Here is an 18865-nt window from a genome sequence, read left to right as displayed (position 1 = left end):
GGCAGAGCCCAGAATAAGGCTGGCACAGTCTGTCTCTTCCTTTGGGGATATAGTCAGTTCTTGTATTCAGTGCAATGCAGTATGTTGGAATTGGTGTGTAGCCTTTCATGCATTAGTGACGGTATGAAGAGTTTGCAAGGAGTACAACCCTGATGTTTCAGGGCATAAGCCAGCCGCTGAACGGGTTAGGAAGTAACTTCCCCCATGGCCAGGTTAACCTAGAACTTCCTTCTCCAGGCTTTCTTGCACCATCCTTTGAAGCAACTGATTGTCTGAGAGATTGGAGACAGGAGGCCGTGCTGGATTGGCACCCCCGGTCTGATGCGCTCTGCAGTTGCTGTATGTGCTTGAGGGTTAACCGTACTCTGTCACGGATGCCCTGCCTGAAGTGCCTTCCTTCCAGAGTAGGGGCTCTGGCGTCGCTACCTGCCTGCCAATAAATAGCAGGAGAATAGCTGGGCTGCAAGTGAAGGAAAACCTCTTATTCTGCCCTAGCAAAGGGCATAAACTTGGTGACTGCCCCTGACCACCCCCTGCGGCCATCTGGTGTTGAGGTCCCTCTCTAGAGGAGGGAGTTACTTGGGTTGACAGGAGGGGCTGGTGGCTATATCTGAGAGGCTGCTCCAGTGGTGCCTGGCTAGTGCCACCTGATCTTCCTCGTGCTTTGAGAGCCCCGGTGTTTCCATCTGGGTGAACGGGATGCGAGCGAGAAGCTGCGCTTAGCCAAACCGTCGTGTTCACCTGTATTCTCGCTCTCCTCTTGCAGATACCGTCTTCAAACTCCGAGAGGAGAGCAAGCTTCTCCGGCAGGCCCACCAGGATGTCCACTCTCAGCTCCTCGATGCTCAGGTAATAGATGCTGTGCCCTCGCTGGGCTCGTAACAAGGTAGCCTGAACGCAACGGCCTGATCCTGAACTCAGATGAATGGTGTTTATAACCGGCTTAGAGCGCAAACACCAACTGGATAAGGCTTCCCAGCTGCAGAGGGATTAATGGCAAGAGGCCTTGGGCTTGTAAAGCCGGTTTGGCCTAGTGACTCAGTGCACATAGACCTTATATCGGAGACTGTGCTTTGCTGCTGGCTGAGATGAGATGAGGGATCTCCTGACCTTAAGGTTTCCCGGGGCTTTCTGCTGTTGTTGGTTTGTGCCCTGGCCTCTTGACCAGCATTAGTGGCTTTCTAAAGCGATGTGCTTGCAGAGCGCTTTGAGAAGGTGCTGTGGGGGGGGGGGGGGGCGAGCAGTGGTCTCATTTGAAGTGTGTGGATACTAGGAAGGGAGGGGATTTGTTTAGGGGAGGTCACAGGAGCTGTGGATGAAGCTGAACACAGGGAAATGTGAGCAGAGCATCCCAAGAATGAAAAATGTCCCCCAGGGAATAAACTCTGAACTGAAGTGATGGGAGCATCATCCTTGGAGTGCTTTAATTAGCCAGAGCGCTAGGGAACAGTTCTGCACTGGCCGGCACAAGGACGGATCTCCCAGGTAGGACTTGTCTGCGGAGTCAGTGGCGTACGCTGAGTTGCACCGTAGAATTTCCTGACTCGGCAGCTCTCCCATCCCAGTGGGATACCTGAATGGAGAGGACCGATTGGATTTCATGCATAGACTGGGAGGTCATCTGAAAACCAGGGGTGAGGACTCCCTGGCAGCTTCCGGAGGTCGTTTGTTATTAAACGGCAGAAAGAAACCCACCTTCTTTGCTCCCAGTACCTAAGAGCTGGCTGCACTTGGACGGAAATCTGCCACAACCTGGGCACTTCTTATGTTCAATATTCATTGGAGCTTTGTTCAGGAGATGATCCTTGAAGGAATCTTCCATTCCATTTCCGATGCCCGACCTTTTTGGCTCTGCCTAGGAGGGCTGCAGCACATCCTCCAGCTCCGAGGCTTTTAACAGAGGCCCCCCCCCCGGCCTTTCAAAGGGAACTGCTGCTCCCTTACTACCTTGATGGATCATTCAATAGGGAAGCCTCTTGCCAGCTGAATTTTCTTTTTGCCTCCTCTTCTGAGGTGGGGAAGACGATATACAGCCCCAGTTCCAAGATCAGCTCTGCCCTCACTCCTCCCACCCCCAGCTCGGTTCTATGGCAGTGAGATACGCAGCCTTCCAGCTGTGAGTGCAACTGGAAACTGTTCCCCTCTGATGCTCTGTGTGCAGTGACTTGATAGTCTCAGCTGAGGGGTCTGCGTTACAAGGCCCGTGCTGCAACTGACTCTCCTCGGTGCCCTTCTTAGCAGTCTCAGCACAAAGATGAGGGCTGAGGCAGGTCTGGAGGGAGGTGTCGGGGAAGGTTGCTCTGATACTGTCCATGTTTTGTCCACTTTTTCGCTAAGGGAAGCTTTCAATCTCCAGGGCTGCCCCGTCAGTGCTCTTCACAAGCACTGAATTCACTTGGAACAGCTGTTTGTTTTTCCTGTCTCTGTTCTCGCACAAAAGTCTCAGTTACACAATTCACAGATTAGGCAAGGGAAGCAGCCGGTGTGGTTTTAATGCGAACCATCTAAACGTGTCTGGCAAGTCCCCCAAAGATCTGCTTGCCTCTAGCACTCAGCTCTCTGTATTATGAAAAAAACCTGCTTTTTTTCAATCTGAATCCTTTGGAAAGCGCTTTGCAGCCTGCGTTCCTGCAGGGGCTTTGTGGGGTTTGTTGTACAGACGTTTTCCCCTGACATCTTTTAATTCTGCTTATCCCAAACTGACCCAACACCAATAGCATCCCAGAGATCAGAGGTGACACTGGTCTGGGACTTGTTCTGTTAGTCTTGGGACTCACTCTGGGCCTATCATGCTGCTAGAACGGGAATCAAAACCGCGAAGCCAAGTGACCCTTGGCTTTGGGGGGGGAAGAGATTCAGGAACATCTGCCTGTAAGGGGATGAACCAAAACCCTGAGCTGGGGAGAAATCTGGATCTGAGCTTTGGGGCTGAGGCCCATCGCTATGCTAGACTAAGAGACCAGTACAGTTTTGGCATGGTTTTGAGTCCCCTAGTATTAGGGGCAACTGTCTTGCACTCTTAAAAGGTGCTAGCAGGGTGTGAGACCACTGCCAGTGAGATAACGCCATTCTGATTAGTAGCTTGCTTCCTCCCCAGCCACTGGAGTTCCAAGGTATCTTTGCTAAAATCCTCTGAGCCCCTGCTCTCAAATGATCTGAAGTCTCCACTGCTAATCCTAGCTCTTGATGCAAGCAGCTCTTCGGGGATTTGTGTTTTCAATAGGTATTTGCATGATGCATATCACGATGGGGAGCCCGGATCCCTAATTGAGATCCATAGACACTACCATAGTGCAAACAACAAATAATAAATACAGGCGGCTGCTGAACTTCTCTGGCTGAGACGGCTGCAAAGGTGCTTTGGTTGGTGGAGCAGGACAGATGCTTTCAGGACCAGTAAATCTCTCCGAGCACTGGGCCCGGCCAGTCCTTGGAGTCACGATGATCCCTGCTGCATGGCTGAGACAGTAGTAAGCATTAACCAAGCTCTCTGTGGGTTAATTCCTCCCGCAATAACCAGCGTGTGTCATTAAACCCAGATCTCAGGAACATTTTCATCCCGAGTGGTGTTCAGTCACCTTCTGCCAACGGCTATCAAATTAATTGCAGAGAGAAATATCGCAGGGCTGTCCTGCCTGGTTGAGACGGGGACTCGCTTGGGAATACAAATAGGCACTCGCAAATGGTAGAAAACGGCTCTCTTGCTGCTTCGTGCGCTGATGCTTTTGCAGAGGGGGAGGCCTTGGAAGGGCTCCTAAGAGCGACACCAACAACATGTCATTGTTCAGTGTAAAAGCTGTCGAGCGGGGGTTGAATTTTTGGGGCAGAGAGGGAAGCCTGAAGAGCAAGGAGCATGTAACGGATGCAGTTTTCCTGGAGAGGGGCTTGCGATCAATATGGCCCCTGAATCCCTGCAAGTTGCAGGAGTCCCACTGCTCCAAGATGGGGCTGGGGGCCATAGGGCCCTCATGACGGGCAGGCACTGCGTTTCCAGTGAGGCACTGTGCAAATCTGGATAAAGCTGGGACTTTGCAGATTACCGAGGGAGAGGAGAGACCGAGGGGGAGATCAGTGTCTTTCTGAGGCCCTCAAAATGAGCCAGACACTCCAGCAGCTTTGTCAATATATTTTCTGAAGTCATGTCACTAGCTGGATTAACGTATTCTGTTGCTAATTAACAGCCTGCTGTCAAACACTCTCCTGGGCTGTGAGCTAAGCTCAGAAGCGGGGAGCTGGCTGTGGTTGGATGCGGCTGACAGCCGATCCTTCCCCTGAGCCAGGCATCAGGGTTGCTAAGGGATGGAGAGGAGGGGATTTTTCTTCCTTTTATTTGCAACATTGTTCTTGTCTCCTGACCTGCTCTGCTCTGGATGGCTCCAGGGAGTGCCAACTTCATGAACAGTTCATCGCTTCAGGTTAGTTACCTGAATCCAGCGCTGGTTGTTGGCTCAAGTCCAGGTCGCTGGATCTGAACGCAGTCGCTCTGACAGCTGTTGGCTGGCCAATGTGACATTTAATTGGATGGATGAGGGGGTATCTCAGTAAGTTTCCCCCTGGGCTGGTGCCCAAACAATCACCAACGTACTCAGAGACTAGCCTGGTGGTTGAACTGCCTTCCCCTCCTCCTCACGGCTGAGGCATGGTGGTGGGATGGCTCCCATGGGCCCAGTCTGTGATGTGCCCAATCTGGGAATAAATAAAGGACCTCAGTCAATCCAGCCCCCTTCACTGGGGGCCTACTTCTGTTCCTCACTGTTTCACAAATCTGTGCAGAGCTCCCCTGGGCAGCATCCGCTCATTCCTTCAGGGAGTGGTGGGTGTTGTCTGGAGTCCTCTGCTTGGTGTCTCCAGCTGGCACCCTTGTTTTGACCCTCACTCCTGTGCCAGTTGTTGTCCTGAGAAATCAGCTGGGTCCTGGTGATGGTGCCCCTCCCTCAGTTGTGTGGGCAGGGCTTTAGTTTTGGGTGGGCCTAGGCACTCCCTCCCTCCCGGGATTCAAATAGGCCAGCACTCTTAACCAGCACCAAAACCAGCAGGTGATGCACGCTTCTCCAGACATGTGCCCTCACCCTACCCGACAGCACCTTTGCTGCGGATTGAAATGAAGCTCAGCCTTTCCACTCATTCGTCGTTTTGGCCTCTTTACCAAAACGCTCAGAAATCGCCTCAAATGTGGATTTAGTGGTGTGGGCACCTGTCCTCTACGAAGCAGATTGAGACCGAGCCAGCTCATATAGGCCATTGAACAGCTGTTGGAGGGTGACAGGTTTTCAGGAGCAGCCTGGTCAAAACCCGAGGAGCTACCAGCTCTATGTCCATTACCAGTCACCCTTGTAGCTAAAATATTCTTGTCTGGCTCACTAAGTGCTGAGAGCATTTGCACCTTGGCAGAGAATGCAGGATCAAGGGTGAATTATTCTCTAGCTAAGCACCTCTCAAAGGCTCTTTTGTGGATTCTGTGCTGGGGATATTACAGCAAAGCGCTCAGAAAATCAAGCATATTGTGTCTGTGTGTGTCTCTCACACACTCTCTCACACACAGACACACACCCCTTCTCTCTGACATTTAAAAAAATACGTTAAAAGATTATTACAGATTCAAAGTCAATTACTCGGAAATTAGGAGATGCCAGAAGCAAGGCTGCCTGTGTTACCTTCTTTCACCCCCTTGTGCTGTGTCCTGTGGAAAAAAGAGTTTGTGATCACACAGTAACAGACTATCCTAATGCGTAGATGCACAAGGAGGTTGAATTTAGGTTGCCATTGACCTCACTGGGCCCAGGATTTCACTCTTGGTAGCTAAGCAAGCAGATTCCCTGCATCCGCCAGCAATTCTTTCTCTTACTGTAGTGCTGATTTGCACCAATCCTGCCTTCCTGCTGCAGACGGCAGGTGGGCGTTTATGCAAAGGGAATTTATGCGGTGTGCTCGTTATCCAAGGACTGCAAAGCCCTTGGCATGCCTTAGTAAATTGACAGGAGCATTGAGTAGCTGGTGCTCTGATCGTACAGATGGGTGAAATGAGGCCCAGAGGGGCGAAATGACTCTCACTCTGCAAGGCCTTGGGTGAATCAGTGGCTGATACATGAAGTCCTCTGTGCTAGACTCCAAATAACTTCCCATAGATCATAGTATATTTAAAACCTCCCCCCTGTGTGCTGGGTTTGCTAGAATGAAATCTCTCTGGTTTGTTCTAATTTAGCCAACCTTCTCCTACCAGCTGGGCTGATCCGCTGTGTCCCGGAAGCCATTCCTCACCTACTTTCCCATGCTGCCTTCTCTGTTCTTAAACCACGCACCGCCACCTCTGAGGTCAAAGCAAAATATGATCACAAAGGAGAGACTTGAAATGAACAACCTCTGCTCCAGGAAGTTTCCTCCCAAACTTTCCTCTCTGCTTGGAAGACTTACCACCCAACCCTGGTTTGGCAACCGGATGCAAAGAATTCCCCACCCCTCCTCCCACACAGACTTCCCTATGAATAAAGGAGTGTCCAGCCCTTCCTGAAAGGCTTTTTCAAGCCCTTTCACTTTCTAGGGTGGGGAGGGAGGAAATGAGCTGATAAGCTGCAGCAAAGTGAAAAGTGTTACATTTGCCTTGGAGTCCAGGGGAATCCATTTTCATTGAAGTAAATTGAATGGTCAAGTAGAATTAAGCCAATTATTGTGTCAACCCCTCTGAGATGAACACATCCGCTGAGAAATGGTTCCCTGGAGAAGAGCCCGTACGTATGTGTGACCCAGAATGAAAGGGACCAGAGGTGTAAGGGCAGAAGGAATCCGTTCTGCAACGTAGGCTGTAAAGTCGGTTTCATGGGTCAGCATTTCCGATGTAAAAAACGGATGGTAAAAGCTGGACGCCATCAGGGTAGGGAAAAACTGAGTCTGAAATGAGGGACATCCGTGCTGTCGGGACAGACTGGAGAATGACCATGGCAGAGACTAGCTCTTCTTGGGGGCTTGCTGCAGTCATTGATGGGGTGGTGCTGGACAATCAATGTGAATTCTCTCCAGCCCCTTCTTGCACACGAACGCCCACCCCAGCCTAGAGGAGGGCAGGACTCTGTAGTGATGGCTTTTCCCAGCGGGGAAATATTAACCCTTTGTCACCTGAGTTTTTATTTGCCCTTCTCATTGCCCTAGACCCAGATGGAGGAGTTCAGGCAGCTCAAGGAAGCTCTGCAGAAGATGCCAAGTTTCAAGGAAGTAGGACCTGCGAAGGGGCAAGAGCAGCTCCAGGCACTGAAGGAACAGCCCCCGGTGCCGGGCAGCAACCATTTACAGTTCTCTAGGCAGAAGGTACAGTACCCTGGCATTGGGCCTTGCTGGGTCCAAACCTGGGCATGTGAAGTCTCCTGGCGAGAGGAATGCTGCTTGATGGGGTGGCTGAGTACCTGGGGTTAATTCTCCCCCCTTCCCGCTTTCCGTAATTAACGCAGCCTTGCAAAATTTTTTCTTCTCTCCTCCTTCCAGGTGTTTGCAGCCAATGGGGCCAAAATGCTGCTGAGCTCCGTGGATCAGGAGAAGCCCCCTGGTGGGAGCCTGATGAGACCACAGATCTCTGGGGTCAGGAGCCAGGGAGAGGGGACTTTGCCCCAAGGCCAGACCTCACATAATAGTGATGGCCCCAGGCCTCAGAGCGATGTGCTGTTTGCCCATCCGGCCCCACTGCAGGAAGCCAATCCACCACCAGCAGCCCTGCCTGCCCGGCCGCAGGGACATGGGGACAGCCCTGTGATCCGATTCACACGGACAGTGAACAGTGTGCAGAATGGGAACTCGGTAAGTGGAGTGTATAATCCAGGCCAGGACTTAGGGAGAGTCTGTGACACTAGACAGCACAGGCTGCCGGTCAAGCTGAGAGAGAACCCCAGGGTCTGTCTGGATCCAGCAGCCTCTTTTTAAATTTGGAAGGGAAACCAGCCCCCTGTTCTGGGAAACAGACATCGTTCAGCACAAAAGTGAGTCAATTCCTGCAGTCTGTAACGAAGCAGCGGCGCCCGCAGCCATACACCCGTTACGCACAGTGCATACCCTTGGCAGGGGGCGTGGCTGCCCGGTGGGGGGTGTGTGTCAAAAAGGGCAGTTTGCCCCAGGCTCCCATTTGAGGGGGCCCCCAAACTGAGTGGCCTTGTGACCCATCGTGCAGTGCCTCAGCGCCACTCAGGTTTGGCTCTGTAGCTCCTTCATCATGATGGAGATGCCGGGTCAAATTTTGGTGAGTGGCATTGGTGGCACCGCGATCCCGCGAGCTGGGTCATGGCGACCAGAGTGGGGAGCCAGGCCCAGCCACCACCGCAGGGTGAGTGCACCCCAGGTGAAACATTTCCGGGGGTGCCCGTGCCATGAAGTGTGGCAAACCTTGAATTCTGAGCCGCTTTGCACTTGAATCTGACCATTTCCCTCCATGTTAATGTGCACCCCGCGTTTTCCAGGCCCCGGAATGCTGTGGAGCGGTTTAATGTGCTAATCTGCAGCGACTGCTGCCCCTAGATCCACTGCGAACAAGCAGGGTGTTTTTATTTCTGTTGGTCGTGAGAGATGACTTTTTCCCTCCCCCGGAGTCTGACCGCTTTTGGTTTCCAGCTTTGATTTTCATGTGGAGATTTCTTCCCTCTGAGCGGAAGGGAAAGGTGAATCCCTCTCTGGCTCAGTCTTCAGGAAATGATCCTTTGCGAGGTGTTTGCGTTTCCTCTTCCCTGGGTGTTCTCCTCCAGGGGGAGAGTGCTGACTCCTGGCCTGAGGTGCAGCCAAGCAGGATTTAATGAAGTGGTCGGACTGTTTCCGCTTCTCATTTTCCCAGTTCTCTCTAGACTCTGATTCACTCTCTTTGCAAACTGCTGGACAGTCGTACCGAGAAGGGCTGGAGCTTGCAATCCCATGGCAGCAGGATTCCTGCCCCTTGGAGAATGCTTGCTCTGCAAATAGTTCACCCTGGGTGTCTTCATCTAACCTCATCCTGGCTACCCCTCTTTGCCATCTAGCTACAGCCCAGAGGTGGACCTAGGGCTTCATCCACATACTAGGAGGAGCCTGTTCATTTGCTCCAATGGGCTTTGGATGAGGCCCATAAAATCCCAGGGTATCCGCTACAGGCTGGTTCTTCTGCTATGCAGTCAGTGGAACTGACTCCACCATCAGCCAATGGGCAGGGAATAAGTGGGCGACCAGCCACGTCCTCTGCTTCTCCTTTTCATTCATCTAGCTCCGGAGGGCACTGCTCATCCATAGTTATTCATGGCCTTTTCTATTGCACTCTTCACCATGGCATCTGTGCACTGTGTAGCCATCATGAATTTACCTGTGATCATCTCCATATTGCAGCTGTTGCAGAGCGATGAAGAACCTTCTTTCCCGACCTGCTGAGCACCCACAGCTCCCGTTGACTTCCCCCAGTTAGTGACTTGCCTGGTGTCACACAGCGAGTCTGCTGCAGAGCCAGGAACCCACATCTCAGGGTCCCACAGTGATGGGCAGGTAGAGCTAAAAATGCTGCCTTAGCCCGGTGTAGAGACACAAGAAATGAAGCTGGGCATTGGTGAATGCGGGAAGACCGGAGACGGCGGGGGATACATGCTAGAGCGCAGGTGGGGGAAAGAGGCACCAGAAACCATAGATGTTTGCCGTGTTGGTCCCTGATCAGTCAGTGCCTATTTCTCTCTCTGTGCGTCGCTGCAGGCATCTTTTATGCAGCCACTGGTTGGGGAGCCCCAAACTATATTTATCTTTCAAACCACATGTGGATGTGGATTTTCACGGCTGGCCTGGTCCAGAAACACTCTTGGTCTCTGCCTTTGAGTAAGGACATCCTGTATGTACTCAGGAGGATGGTCCAGTGACTAGGGCCCTGGCCTGGGACTCAGAAGAATGGGTTCAACTCCCTACTCTGCCACAGACTTTCTGTGTGACCTGGGACAAGTCACTTGATGCCTCAGTTCCTCATCTGTAAAATGGAGTTAATAATAGCACCGGCCTGTCTCACAGAGATGTTGTGAAGATGAGTAAGTGTTAATTACATCCTGACAAGCCAAACCACAGTATAATAACACTAATCGCAATGTAGTCACATGGTAATTACTATACCCTTATTTTAAGGTGTGACCATAGGATTGTCCTTTTGTCCCATGGACATTGGCCTGCTGAGGACAGGGCAAGTACATTTCACATAGCCCGCCCGATAGAAAGGTATTTTTCTTAACTCTCTGGGACATGAATTACTTTCCTTCGCTCAGAAAATGGTAGCATGGCTGGCAGGGAACGCATCGCCCCTGCAGAGCGATTCCTGTCTTAATGTTCCCTGATGAAAGATGTGATCCAAAACCAGGAACCTTCCAAACACGAAGTGGCCGTGAGGGTCTGAGCGGCCAGGTAGATTGTACAGCTCTTTGTCCTCTCTGCAGGATCACAAGGTGGTGGTGAGCATTCAGGGGAAAACCAGTGAGGAAAACCGTGCTCCCAGAGGGGTGGTGCCTAATCTGAAACGCCCATCTACGTTGGAGAAGGAGGCAGCTCCAGCCAACCATCCCTCGGCAGGGAACAAACCGGCGCAGATGCAAAGGTTTGTACTGCAGGGCTCTCCTCTTACTCTCAGGGTTCAGGGGGAAGAATGCTACAGAAGGTCATCAAGACTGGCCCATTAAACTCTTCCCCTTGCTGGGGTGTTCAGTGTTATCTTCCATATAAAGAGCTGCAAATGAAGACTCCAGGTCCCAGCATGCTCTGCTCTTTCTTGATTTGCCCATACAACATCCATCTTGCTTCAAGCTGCAGGCCACTTGTGTCAAGATGCAGCGCTGCATGCTGGGACGCATGGCCTGGTGGGTTCCATTTCCATGTGAAAGGGGAGGGCAGCAGGGTGCCATGTTGCAGAACTCTCCATGGGCTGTATTTAGCCAACAGGATGGGCTTTGGCTACCAGTCCTGTAGGTGTCGTGAAGTAAGGTGAGACTGGGGAGCTTCTGCTGAGCAAGGTGCAGGGCATGGATTGAGTCTTAGCCGGAAGAAATGGCAGTGCAGAATTTTGAGTTGACTTCTGCCAACCTCTCTGCAGTGGGGAACTTAAAAATAAAAATTGTGTTGTTTAGCAAGCTGAAGATATACAGCAAAGTGGAGGCCAGACATTCTCAGCAGAAGGGCCGTTAAGGGATCCCATCAGCTTTTCTAATTAAGAGGCGTTAAGCTGTGTATTAAAGCTGAGGCTCACTCATGTTTTCCACTAATTAATCAGTAATCCGTCAAGCTCTGTGGGAACAACCAAAGCAAGATTTGAAGGCTTGTCATCTTCAAGGTTATATGGTAATCAAGAAGTGGCAGGTGACTGGCCCCAGTTGAGATGCTGACTTCTCCTGGCTTTGCATCTAGGTTTGAGGTGACAGTTCTATCCTCTTTTTTCATTTGTGGATTTCCTTCCTCTTGTGGATGGAGCTATTGCTTGGGTCCGTGTCTCCATCATACCAGCAGGAGAAGCTTCTTTGAAGAGCCTTGCATGATTGTAAAGTGGACACCTAGACCTTGTCTACATACAAATGTTGCACTGATTTAAAATGTTTGTTAAATCTCTTTGAGTTAAACTCTGGTGCATTCTCCTGATAGATGCATTTGAATTGTTTTGCAATTGGCTTATCTCGACTTTAGCTTAATTTGGTAAATGTAAACCAATTGAATTATGTCCACACAGTGGCTTGCACGGCTTTAACTAAAGAGATTTAAAACAGGTGCAACTTCTCTTTTTAGGTGAGGCCTTAGTATGGAAATTTCCCAGCCTCTTGGGGGCTGTAGTTTTTATTAGACAAATGCAGAAGGCCTCTTTGTACCTAGCAACCTCCATCGCTCGGCCTTCATTCCATGGTATAGGGGAGAGGAGACGAATGCTCTCTGGGTAATTTACAAATAAAGGTGGATTCAGAAGTAGGCGGGGACTGTTACACTGAGATCATGAAATGGATACTTATTGTTTGTGTTGCACTCACGCTTAGGAGCCCCAGTCATAGACCAGGACCTGTTGTGCCAGGCGCTGTACAAACACAGAACAAAAATACTGTCCCTGCCCCCAAAGAGCTGACCATCTGAGTGAAGGACTCTGCTGACCAGTTAGCAGAATGAGCATTCTGCATGTGAAAACACTTTCTGATACTGCAGTTCTTCCGAGTCTGGTTATGATCCGAAAAGAGCATCTTTCTCAGCTCCTCTGCTCCCTACATATCTCCAGGTTACATCTACTTACTTTACTGAAACAACAAGATGTGGCTCCCGTTAGATCTGCCGATGCAGTCAAGCTGGGGGAGAAACAGCTTCTGAATTGTCAGCTGAGTTCTGATGGGGACAGTAACAGTTCATTTCCTCCCTGTTGTTCTTGTTCACTTAGATGCCAGCTCCTCAGGGCAGGCACTGCCTCTTATGTATCTGTACAGCACCTGGCCCAATAGGGCCCTGATCTCAGTCTGGTCCTCTACGTTCCACTGAAACAGCAATCGTACCAATAACCAATGGATTTAAGAAGCAAACTGGCTTTAAGAAAACATACTAGACGGACGAGGTTCTGTTGTTATGGGGATGCAGAGCCATGAAAGTCGGCGGAGGTGGGTGTCACTAAAGGCACCAGCGCTATATGTTGTTGCATATAACACAGAGGGGAGTTTGTCACCAGTAAATAAGTCAGAGCACGCAAGCGTTGCGCTATTTGGCACATGGAGACGGAGGCCGCATGGCACTGACGGAGCATTCTCCTCGAATGGATCTAAGGTTAAGAAGTCGTCAGAGCAGCTAGGGACTGTCATGTTACCTGGATAGTGTTTGAGGGGGTGGGGGTGGGGGAACATCAAAGTGACATTCTCTTGGAGATGTCAATGCCAAAAATAACACAGCCTGCCAGAGGCAAAGAAGCCATTTGTCCAATGTGAGGAACTATTGCAGGGGTGGATGAGATCAGCAGATTCCAGAGAGACTCTTGATGGTTGATTTACATTTTGATTGTTTCTGTGGTGGGTGATCCAGGATGACATTCTGGCTGTGATTTCCTTTCTAAAAGCTTGCTCCGTGGCAGCGTGCTGGCTTTAAATGCAGCAGCTGAGCCCAGTGGGAACAGGCAGAAGGGAGGAGCGTGCAGAGCTGGTGTTGGTGAGCTGAAACCACTTTCACACAAGGGTTCGGGGAGGACAGACAAGTTCTACAACAAGCCAGGAACCAAATCCTAGAGTGGCTCCAGTTGGCTAGGCGCCAAGAATTCTGGGATACGCACCCAGAAATCCTTGCGCCAGGCACAGGTATACCCGAGTGTAGAGCACGTTTGGCATAGCAATGTGGATTCTTGGAGGTGGGCTTAGCTAACGTGCTCGTGTGTGCATGAGCCAGGACCCAGGGCAAGCCTGCAATGTAGACACATAGGTTGGATGCGCCAGTCCCACTAATTTTAATAGCAACGGGGTGTCCAGATCTCTCAGGCAGATTTGAAAATCTCAGCTGGCATGTGCATCTGAATCGGGGATCTCAGGCTGTATAAAGGAGGAATCTGAATGTGAACTGAAGCTGTTTTTCGAGGTTTAAACGTTCTGGTAGTGCCCATCATTTTTCACTCCTGAAAGTCTCCGTGCCTCTGGGATGGGTGATGGAAGTGGTGACATGTTGCAAGCGTTTGTAGCTGTTCTGGAGAGTTTCCCCTGCTGCTTTTGGGGGGAGACAGTGTTCAGAGAAGCAAACTGGTCTTTGGGGGGCTTTCCCTGCATTCTGAACCTTTAAGGTTCACCCCCCAAAATGTGAAGGCGTTCTTCAGAAATCAGGGCCGAGTTCAAGCCTAGTGTAGGTAGGTGCCACTCGAGTGAATCTCAAGGTCTGGGTTTGGCTCTTAGTGTGTTCTAGATCTTCAGAAGTGTGAGGCTAGGTGCTTGGGTGATTTTGAATTTTGCCCATTGTGTTGCGTTTCTTCAATGCGTTGGGTGGAGAACAGCCCCCTTGTTGGAGAGGTCTGAGCCATCTTTGTACCCTGCATAAAAGACACTTCCCTCTGGCACTGGTTGAGAATATCTGCATACGTATCCTACCTTAAATACCCCTGTACAGCCCCCTCCACAGCCCATCTCTCAGCATCTGTAATGCACGTTCATAGACGGGGACTGGAGCCTCTGACTGGCCATGCAGAGATGGGCTTCTGAGCCCAGTGGTTGGTACAGATACCATGCAGAGATGGCAGCATTGAGGAGAAGAAGGTGCATGGCATTTGGCATTTCTCCTGTCGCCAGCCATCATTAAAGCCTTGTTGTGCCAAGAGGGAAGCAGATAGACAGACAGTTCCAGGTAGCAACAGGAGCATGTTTGAGGCATAGCATTCACAGGGAAGGATCAAACTCCCAGCCTAGCTCATGGCTGACCAGAAGGAGCTGCCCGTACTTCCCCAGAGCTCAGAGGCAGGCTCGCAGGCTGGTCACAGAGGTCGGGCTCTAAAAGAGACAGACCCCCCACACACCCCAAAGAGGAGACCCAAGTAGACTTTCACCACAACATCTGTCACAATTACTACAAACAGCTTATGAGAGAGTGATTGTTTTAAAAATAGACCAGCAAAAGGCTATCTTCTGTGCCACGCTGCAACAAGTTCCTTATACGGTAAAAGCTGAGCTAGCTGGCACTTGACCAGCCAGAAAGCTCTATAAACTGGCATTTCTGATCTTCAGTCAAGGTCCGATTTATAGTCTGGTTGGTGTGGGGCCAGCAGGCTCCCTACCTGGCTCCCTGGGAGCGGCGACATGTCCCTGCTGCTCCTAAGCGGAGGAGCAGCTATGGGGGGGCTCCGTGCGCTGCTCCCACCCCAAGCGCTGGCTCCACAGCTCCCATTGGCTGGGAGCTGTGGGGGCGGTTCCTGCAGGTGGAGGCAGCGCAAAGAGCTGCCTAGCTGCGCCTCCGCCTGGGAGCAGCGGGGACATGTCACAGCTTGCGGGGAGCCACCCAAGGTGAGTGCCGCCAGGATCCGGCACCCTGAAACCCCTCCTGCACCCCAACCCCCAGGCCAGTGCCCCTTCCTGCACCCAAACTCCCTCCCAGAGCCCACGCCCCAACCCCCTACCGCGCCCCAGCCCTGAGCCCCCTACCGCACCCAAACTCCCTCCTGCACTCCGAACCCCTTGGCCCCAGCCTGGAGCCCCCTCGTGCACCCCAAACCCCTCATCCCTGGCTCCACTCCAGAGCCCCAGCCAGCACCCTCACCCCTCCCACACCCAGTCCCCTGCTCCCACCCAGATCCCCCACCCACATCCTGAACCCCTCATTTCTGGTCCCACCCCAGAGCCTGCACCCCCAGCCCAGAGCCTGTACCCCCTCCCACACCCTATCTCTCTGCCTCAGTCCAGAAAATTGGTATTCCATTGGTAAGTATAACTCTTAGTGAACCAGAATATTTGACTAACTGGCACCCCCCTTTCCCCCAATATGCTGGATGACAAAGCTTTTACTGTATCATTACTTTTCTTAAAAAGGCTTTCTGCACCCATCCTCCAAAACTCTACAGTTCTCAATAATGAGTCTTCAGAGTTTGGACTAATTATTCTAGAAGACTGTGGTACAAGCAGCATTATTACTTTAAATAAAGGTTGAGACATAAAGAGGACTTTTGGTTTGGTATTTTTCCAAAAAGGCAAATTTATGCCTTCTAATATGTGGGAAGCATGTAAATGTATCAATTTGGAGTTAGAAAATATTGCCACTGCTATATGGATAAGTTATCACAGTGCATGAATAAGAGATTAAAGCAGTTCTAATAATAATACATTGCATTTATAAAGCATATTTTATTTGGCATTTGTGTAGCACATAAATTGTTCTGTAGCTTTTCCATGTAGCTTGCAGCGATAACTAATGCAATCGGCTCCTTTGCCTGAGATGTACAATTAGGCAGGAGTTTTGAATGTGTGGGAGGTGGGTTTCTCTGTTTTTTTGTTTTGTTTTGTTTGTTTGTTTGTTTGTTTGTTTTTCCTGCTTGCATTTAGATTATGAAATGCCAACAAGCTGTGTGGCTTATTCTGTTTTTTGTTTCTTACTTTGCTGCAGCTGGCAAGACATTGTTAACAAAGTGAATGCCCGAATGGATGAGGAACAAGTGCACGGTCACCCAAAGCACCTTCACTTTGACACCAGATCTGAGCAGAATGGCAATCTGTTGTTGGCCAATCAACAAAGAGGGGCAGAGCATCCGATAGCCAATCGGGAAGGAGACAAGGAAGGGACCGATGATGAGGAACTCGAGATGGGTATGGTTTCCATAACGCAGTGAAGTACAGTAATGACCTATCTTACCAAGAGGGAGGCTTTTGAACAAAGGAAGTCTCTCAAAAACTTCAAGAGAAATTTTAATTTGAAATTTTTGTCAAGAGATATCATGTATTTTAAATAATCCAAACTTGGTCACTTTTACCCTAGTTTCTAGTCCCTTCCTCTGCCTCATGCCCTAGCTCGGTCCTGTTTGGATTCTCAGCGTTGCAGGAGAATGCTTGCAGCCCCCAGTGTCTCCAGCATTAATACATGCACTCCCCAAGTGTTCCTGGGAGGACCCCCATTCAAATACTGACATAGCCCAGCCCTGCTTAGGGTTAGCGCCGATCGGCTCAGAGCACAGGTAAACCAAGGTATGTTTGATTGCGAATGAAGTACAATTGCTACGAGTTTTAAAAACTCTTCTCCTTCCTGCCTTGCAAAGTGCAGAAATGGAGCCTGGCTCTGGGAATCCCCTGACATCCTCCCTGCTGCTGTGTCTGGGAGGAAGATGTTAAATCTGCAGTCCCCTTATGGATGACTAAGGAATTAGTTTTCCTAGGGATGGAAGGAGGAAGGACCCACCTCCTGTAGTAATTTACAGGAAAGGCTGTTGCCCTTATTCTCCTCTGTCATCTGAGGAGTGCAGTGCATCATCTTGTTATCGCGGTTAGGGCGGCCCTTTCATCCAACCTTGACCTGTCCCCTGTCTCCAGGCCATGTGCATCATATGTACTAAAGCAATGTGCACACAGGTCGCGGCACTTTGTTTCCCGTCTCTAAGAGAGGGATGGAGAATCCCCTTCCATTGTTTCTTGCAAGACTTGAGTTCAGTCTCCCATGTGATTTCTTTTTTGTTTGTTTGTTTGTTTGGAAGAGGGATTCCAATCTTAATCATGGTGATGAATTTCCCAGCATCCTTTGGGGGCGATGAGCAAGCCATTTCAAAGGCCAGCTAATTCCATTAGTCAGTCAGACAAATGCAGCAACTGCAACCATCTTGGAAGACTCAAAGTCTGAGCAGCTGGGGGAGACCAGCCCTCAAACCATTTGGCACATGTTAGAATTGTACCCTCTGCTGCTGCAACTGCATTCAGACTCCCCGGACTGGCTCAGCCATCTAATAATGTATTTGCAAGGGAAGCCATTAAAAAGGGGAGAAGGGGGAAGCATTTGACCCGGTGTAACCTATCATCAGGCCAGGAAACTGGTTCATGAATAATTCACCAGCTGAGGTTTGCGAGGGAAGAGCCTTTATCTCTGCTTCACTTCACAGGCATAATGTATAAATATGGTTAAGCTGAGGGTTGGGCGATTGTACCACCTCATTGTTGTCATGCTGGACAGCTTCGGCCTTCCAAACAGGGGAACTGGGGGAACAATGAATTTCCCCTTCGTTTAGTGATAGCTGAAACAATAGAAGATGACTTCCCAAGGACTAGACTGCTTTCAAGCCTGGGCAGTGGGTGGGCCATGTGGTCCAAGGAGTTTCCTGGGGATCTGATAACAAATGCAAGGATGAGGGATATATTTGATTGTAGCCATGCATCTGTGTGCAGGAGAGAAGCAGCAGAAACACCTCAAAGAGTGAAGGCAACAAGGAAGCCACAGAGACAGCGAGAGAAATGTGTGACCTTGAGGGGGAAAAAACAAAAGTGAGAGCTTTTGAGCAGAGTGCTGGCTGGAAAAGGGCTTGGAACTGTGAACAGAGAAACTATCTCCCTGCTTTTTGATTCCTAGTGTGTTCAGGGAAACAGGACTTTATGTACGTTCTTTGTAAATAAACAGGATTGCATCAAAGAAATACCTGACTCCATCATCAATTTCTGTCCCTAACTGAAACAATCCACAAGATCTCAAATATTGATTAACTGCTCGGGTCTAAAAGGCTAATAACCGTGTTAATTACAGTAAGAATACAGATTTGATCAATGCAACCGCATGGGGTTAGTAGACCAAGTTGAGCTAACAAAGTCTCTGTTGCCTTTGGTCAGTGACCTATATCTAAGTGTCACTGGGATTCTGAATGAAATATTCCTTAGACAAGTTGGCTAGTAGGTGGGGCAGGAAGTTTAGGAGTCAGGGCTCCTGGATTCTGTCCTCAGCCTCTGGGGATCTGGGTTCAAATCCTGACTTCGATCACAAGTGAAAATGAGTTTGGTGGTCTCAGCCTGAACTCTTGCCAGTGGATTTTGGCGCAGTTTTCATTCTCTGCTCAGGAAAGGGCTCGGATTAGGAATAGCGGTGGTGGTGAGGGGCAGAGATGCAGGTCGGTATGATTAACAGAGCCTTCGATAATAAGGCCATAATAAAGATAGGGAGGAAAGGTCTAGATCATTGTGTCAGTGCCCTTCCACTGCAGGAGAACCTCTCAAATATTTGACGTTAGATATTAAACTGATCCCGTGCTGATCGGGTCCAGGCAACTGGACATAGAGAAGTGTGAGGGTTGCGTGAGAAAGAGAGGAGAAGCCATGTTCTTGTTTCAAAGCCCAGATGCCTTGTCCCTTCCCATAGAAGGACCCAGCTGGTATTTCATCTTTAAATGACCTGCTTTCAATAAGTTCCCTCAGAAGAATCAAACTAATTGCCTCACTTCAAAGCAAACTCCTCTTTGAAGGAAACAGGC

The 18865-nt window shown here is 50.1% G+C and overlaps 1 protein-coding gene across 1 annotated transcript in view; it reads left to right on the top strand.

Moving 5' to 3' along the window:
- The window catches only part of LOC135893597 (Golgi integral membrane protein 4-like), an 80117-nt gene that overhangs the window by 45768 nt on the left and 15484 nt on the right, over positions 1-18865 (top strand). Inside the window, exons 6-10 of the mRNA XM_065421448.1 lie at positions 767-849; positions 7144-7299; positions 7474-7782; positions 10401-10558; positions 16036-16235. Of these exons, the coding sequence (XP_065277520.1) occupies positions 767-849; positions 7144-7299; positions 7474-7782; positions 10401-10558; positions 16036-16235 (906 nt within the window). The remainder of the gene's footprint in view (positions 1-766; positions 850-7143; positions 7300-7473; positions 7783-10400; positions 10559-16035; positions 16236-18865) is intronic.

This window comes from Emys orbicularis, chromosome 22, assembly GCF_028017835.1.
Source record: "Emys orbicularis isolate rEmyOrb1 chromosome 22, rEmyOrb1.hap1, whole genome shotgun sequence".
Lineage (NCBI taxonomy): Eukaryota > Metazoa > Chordata > Testudines > Emydidae > Emys > Emys orbicularis.
Note: the sequence above shows the minus strand (reverse complement) of the source record. Positions and strands in the feature narration are given on the sequence as shown.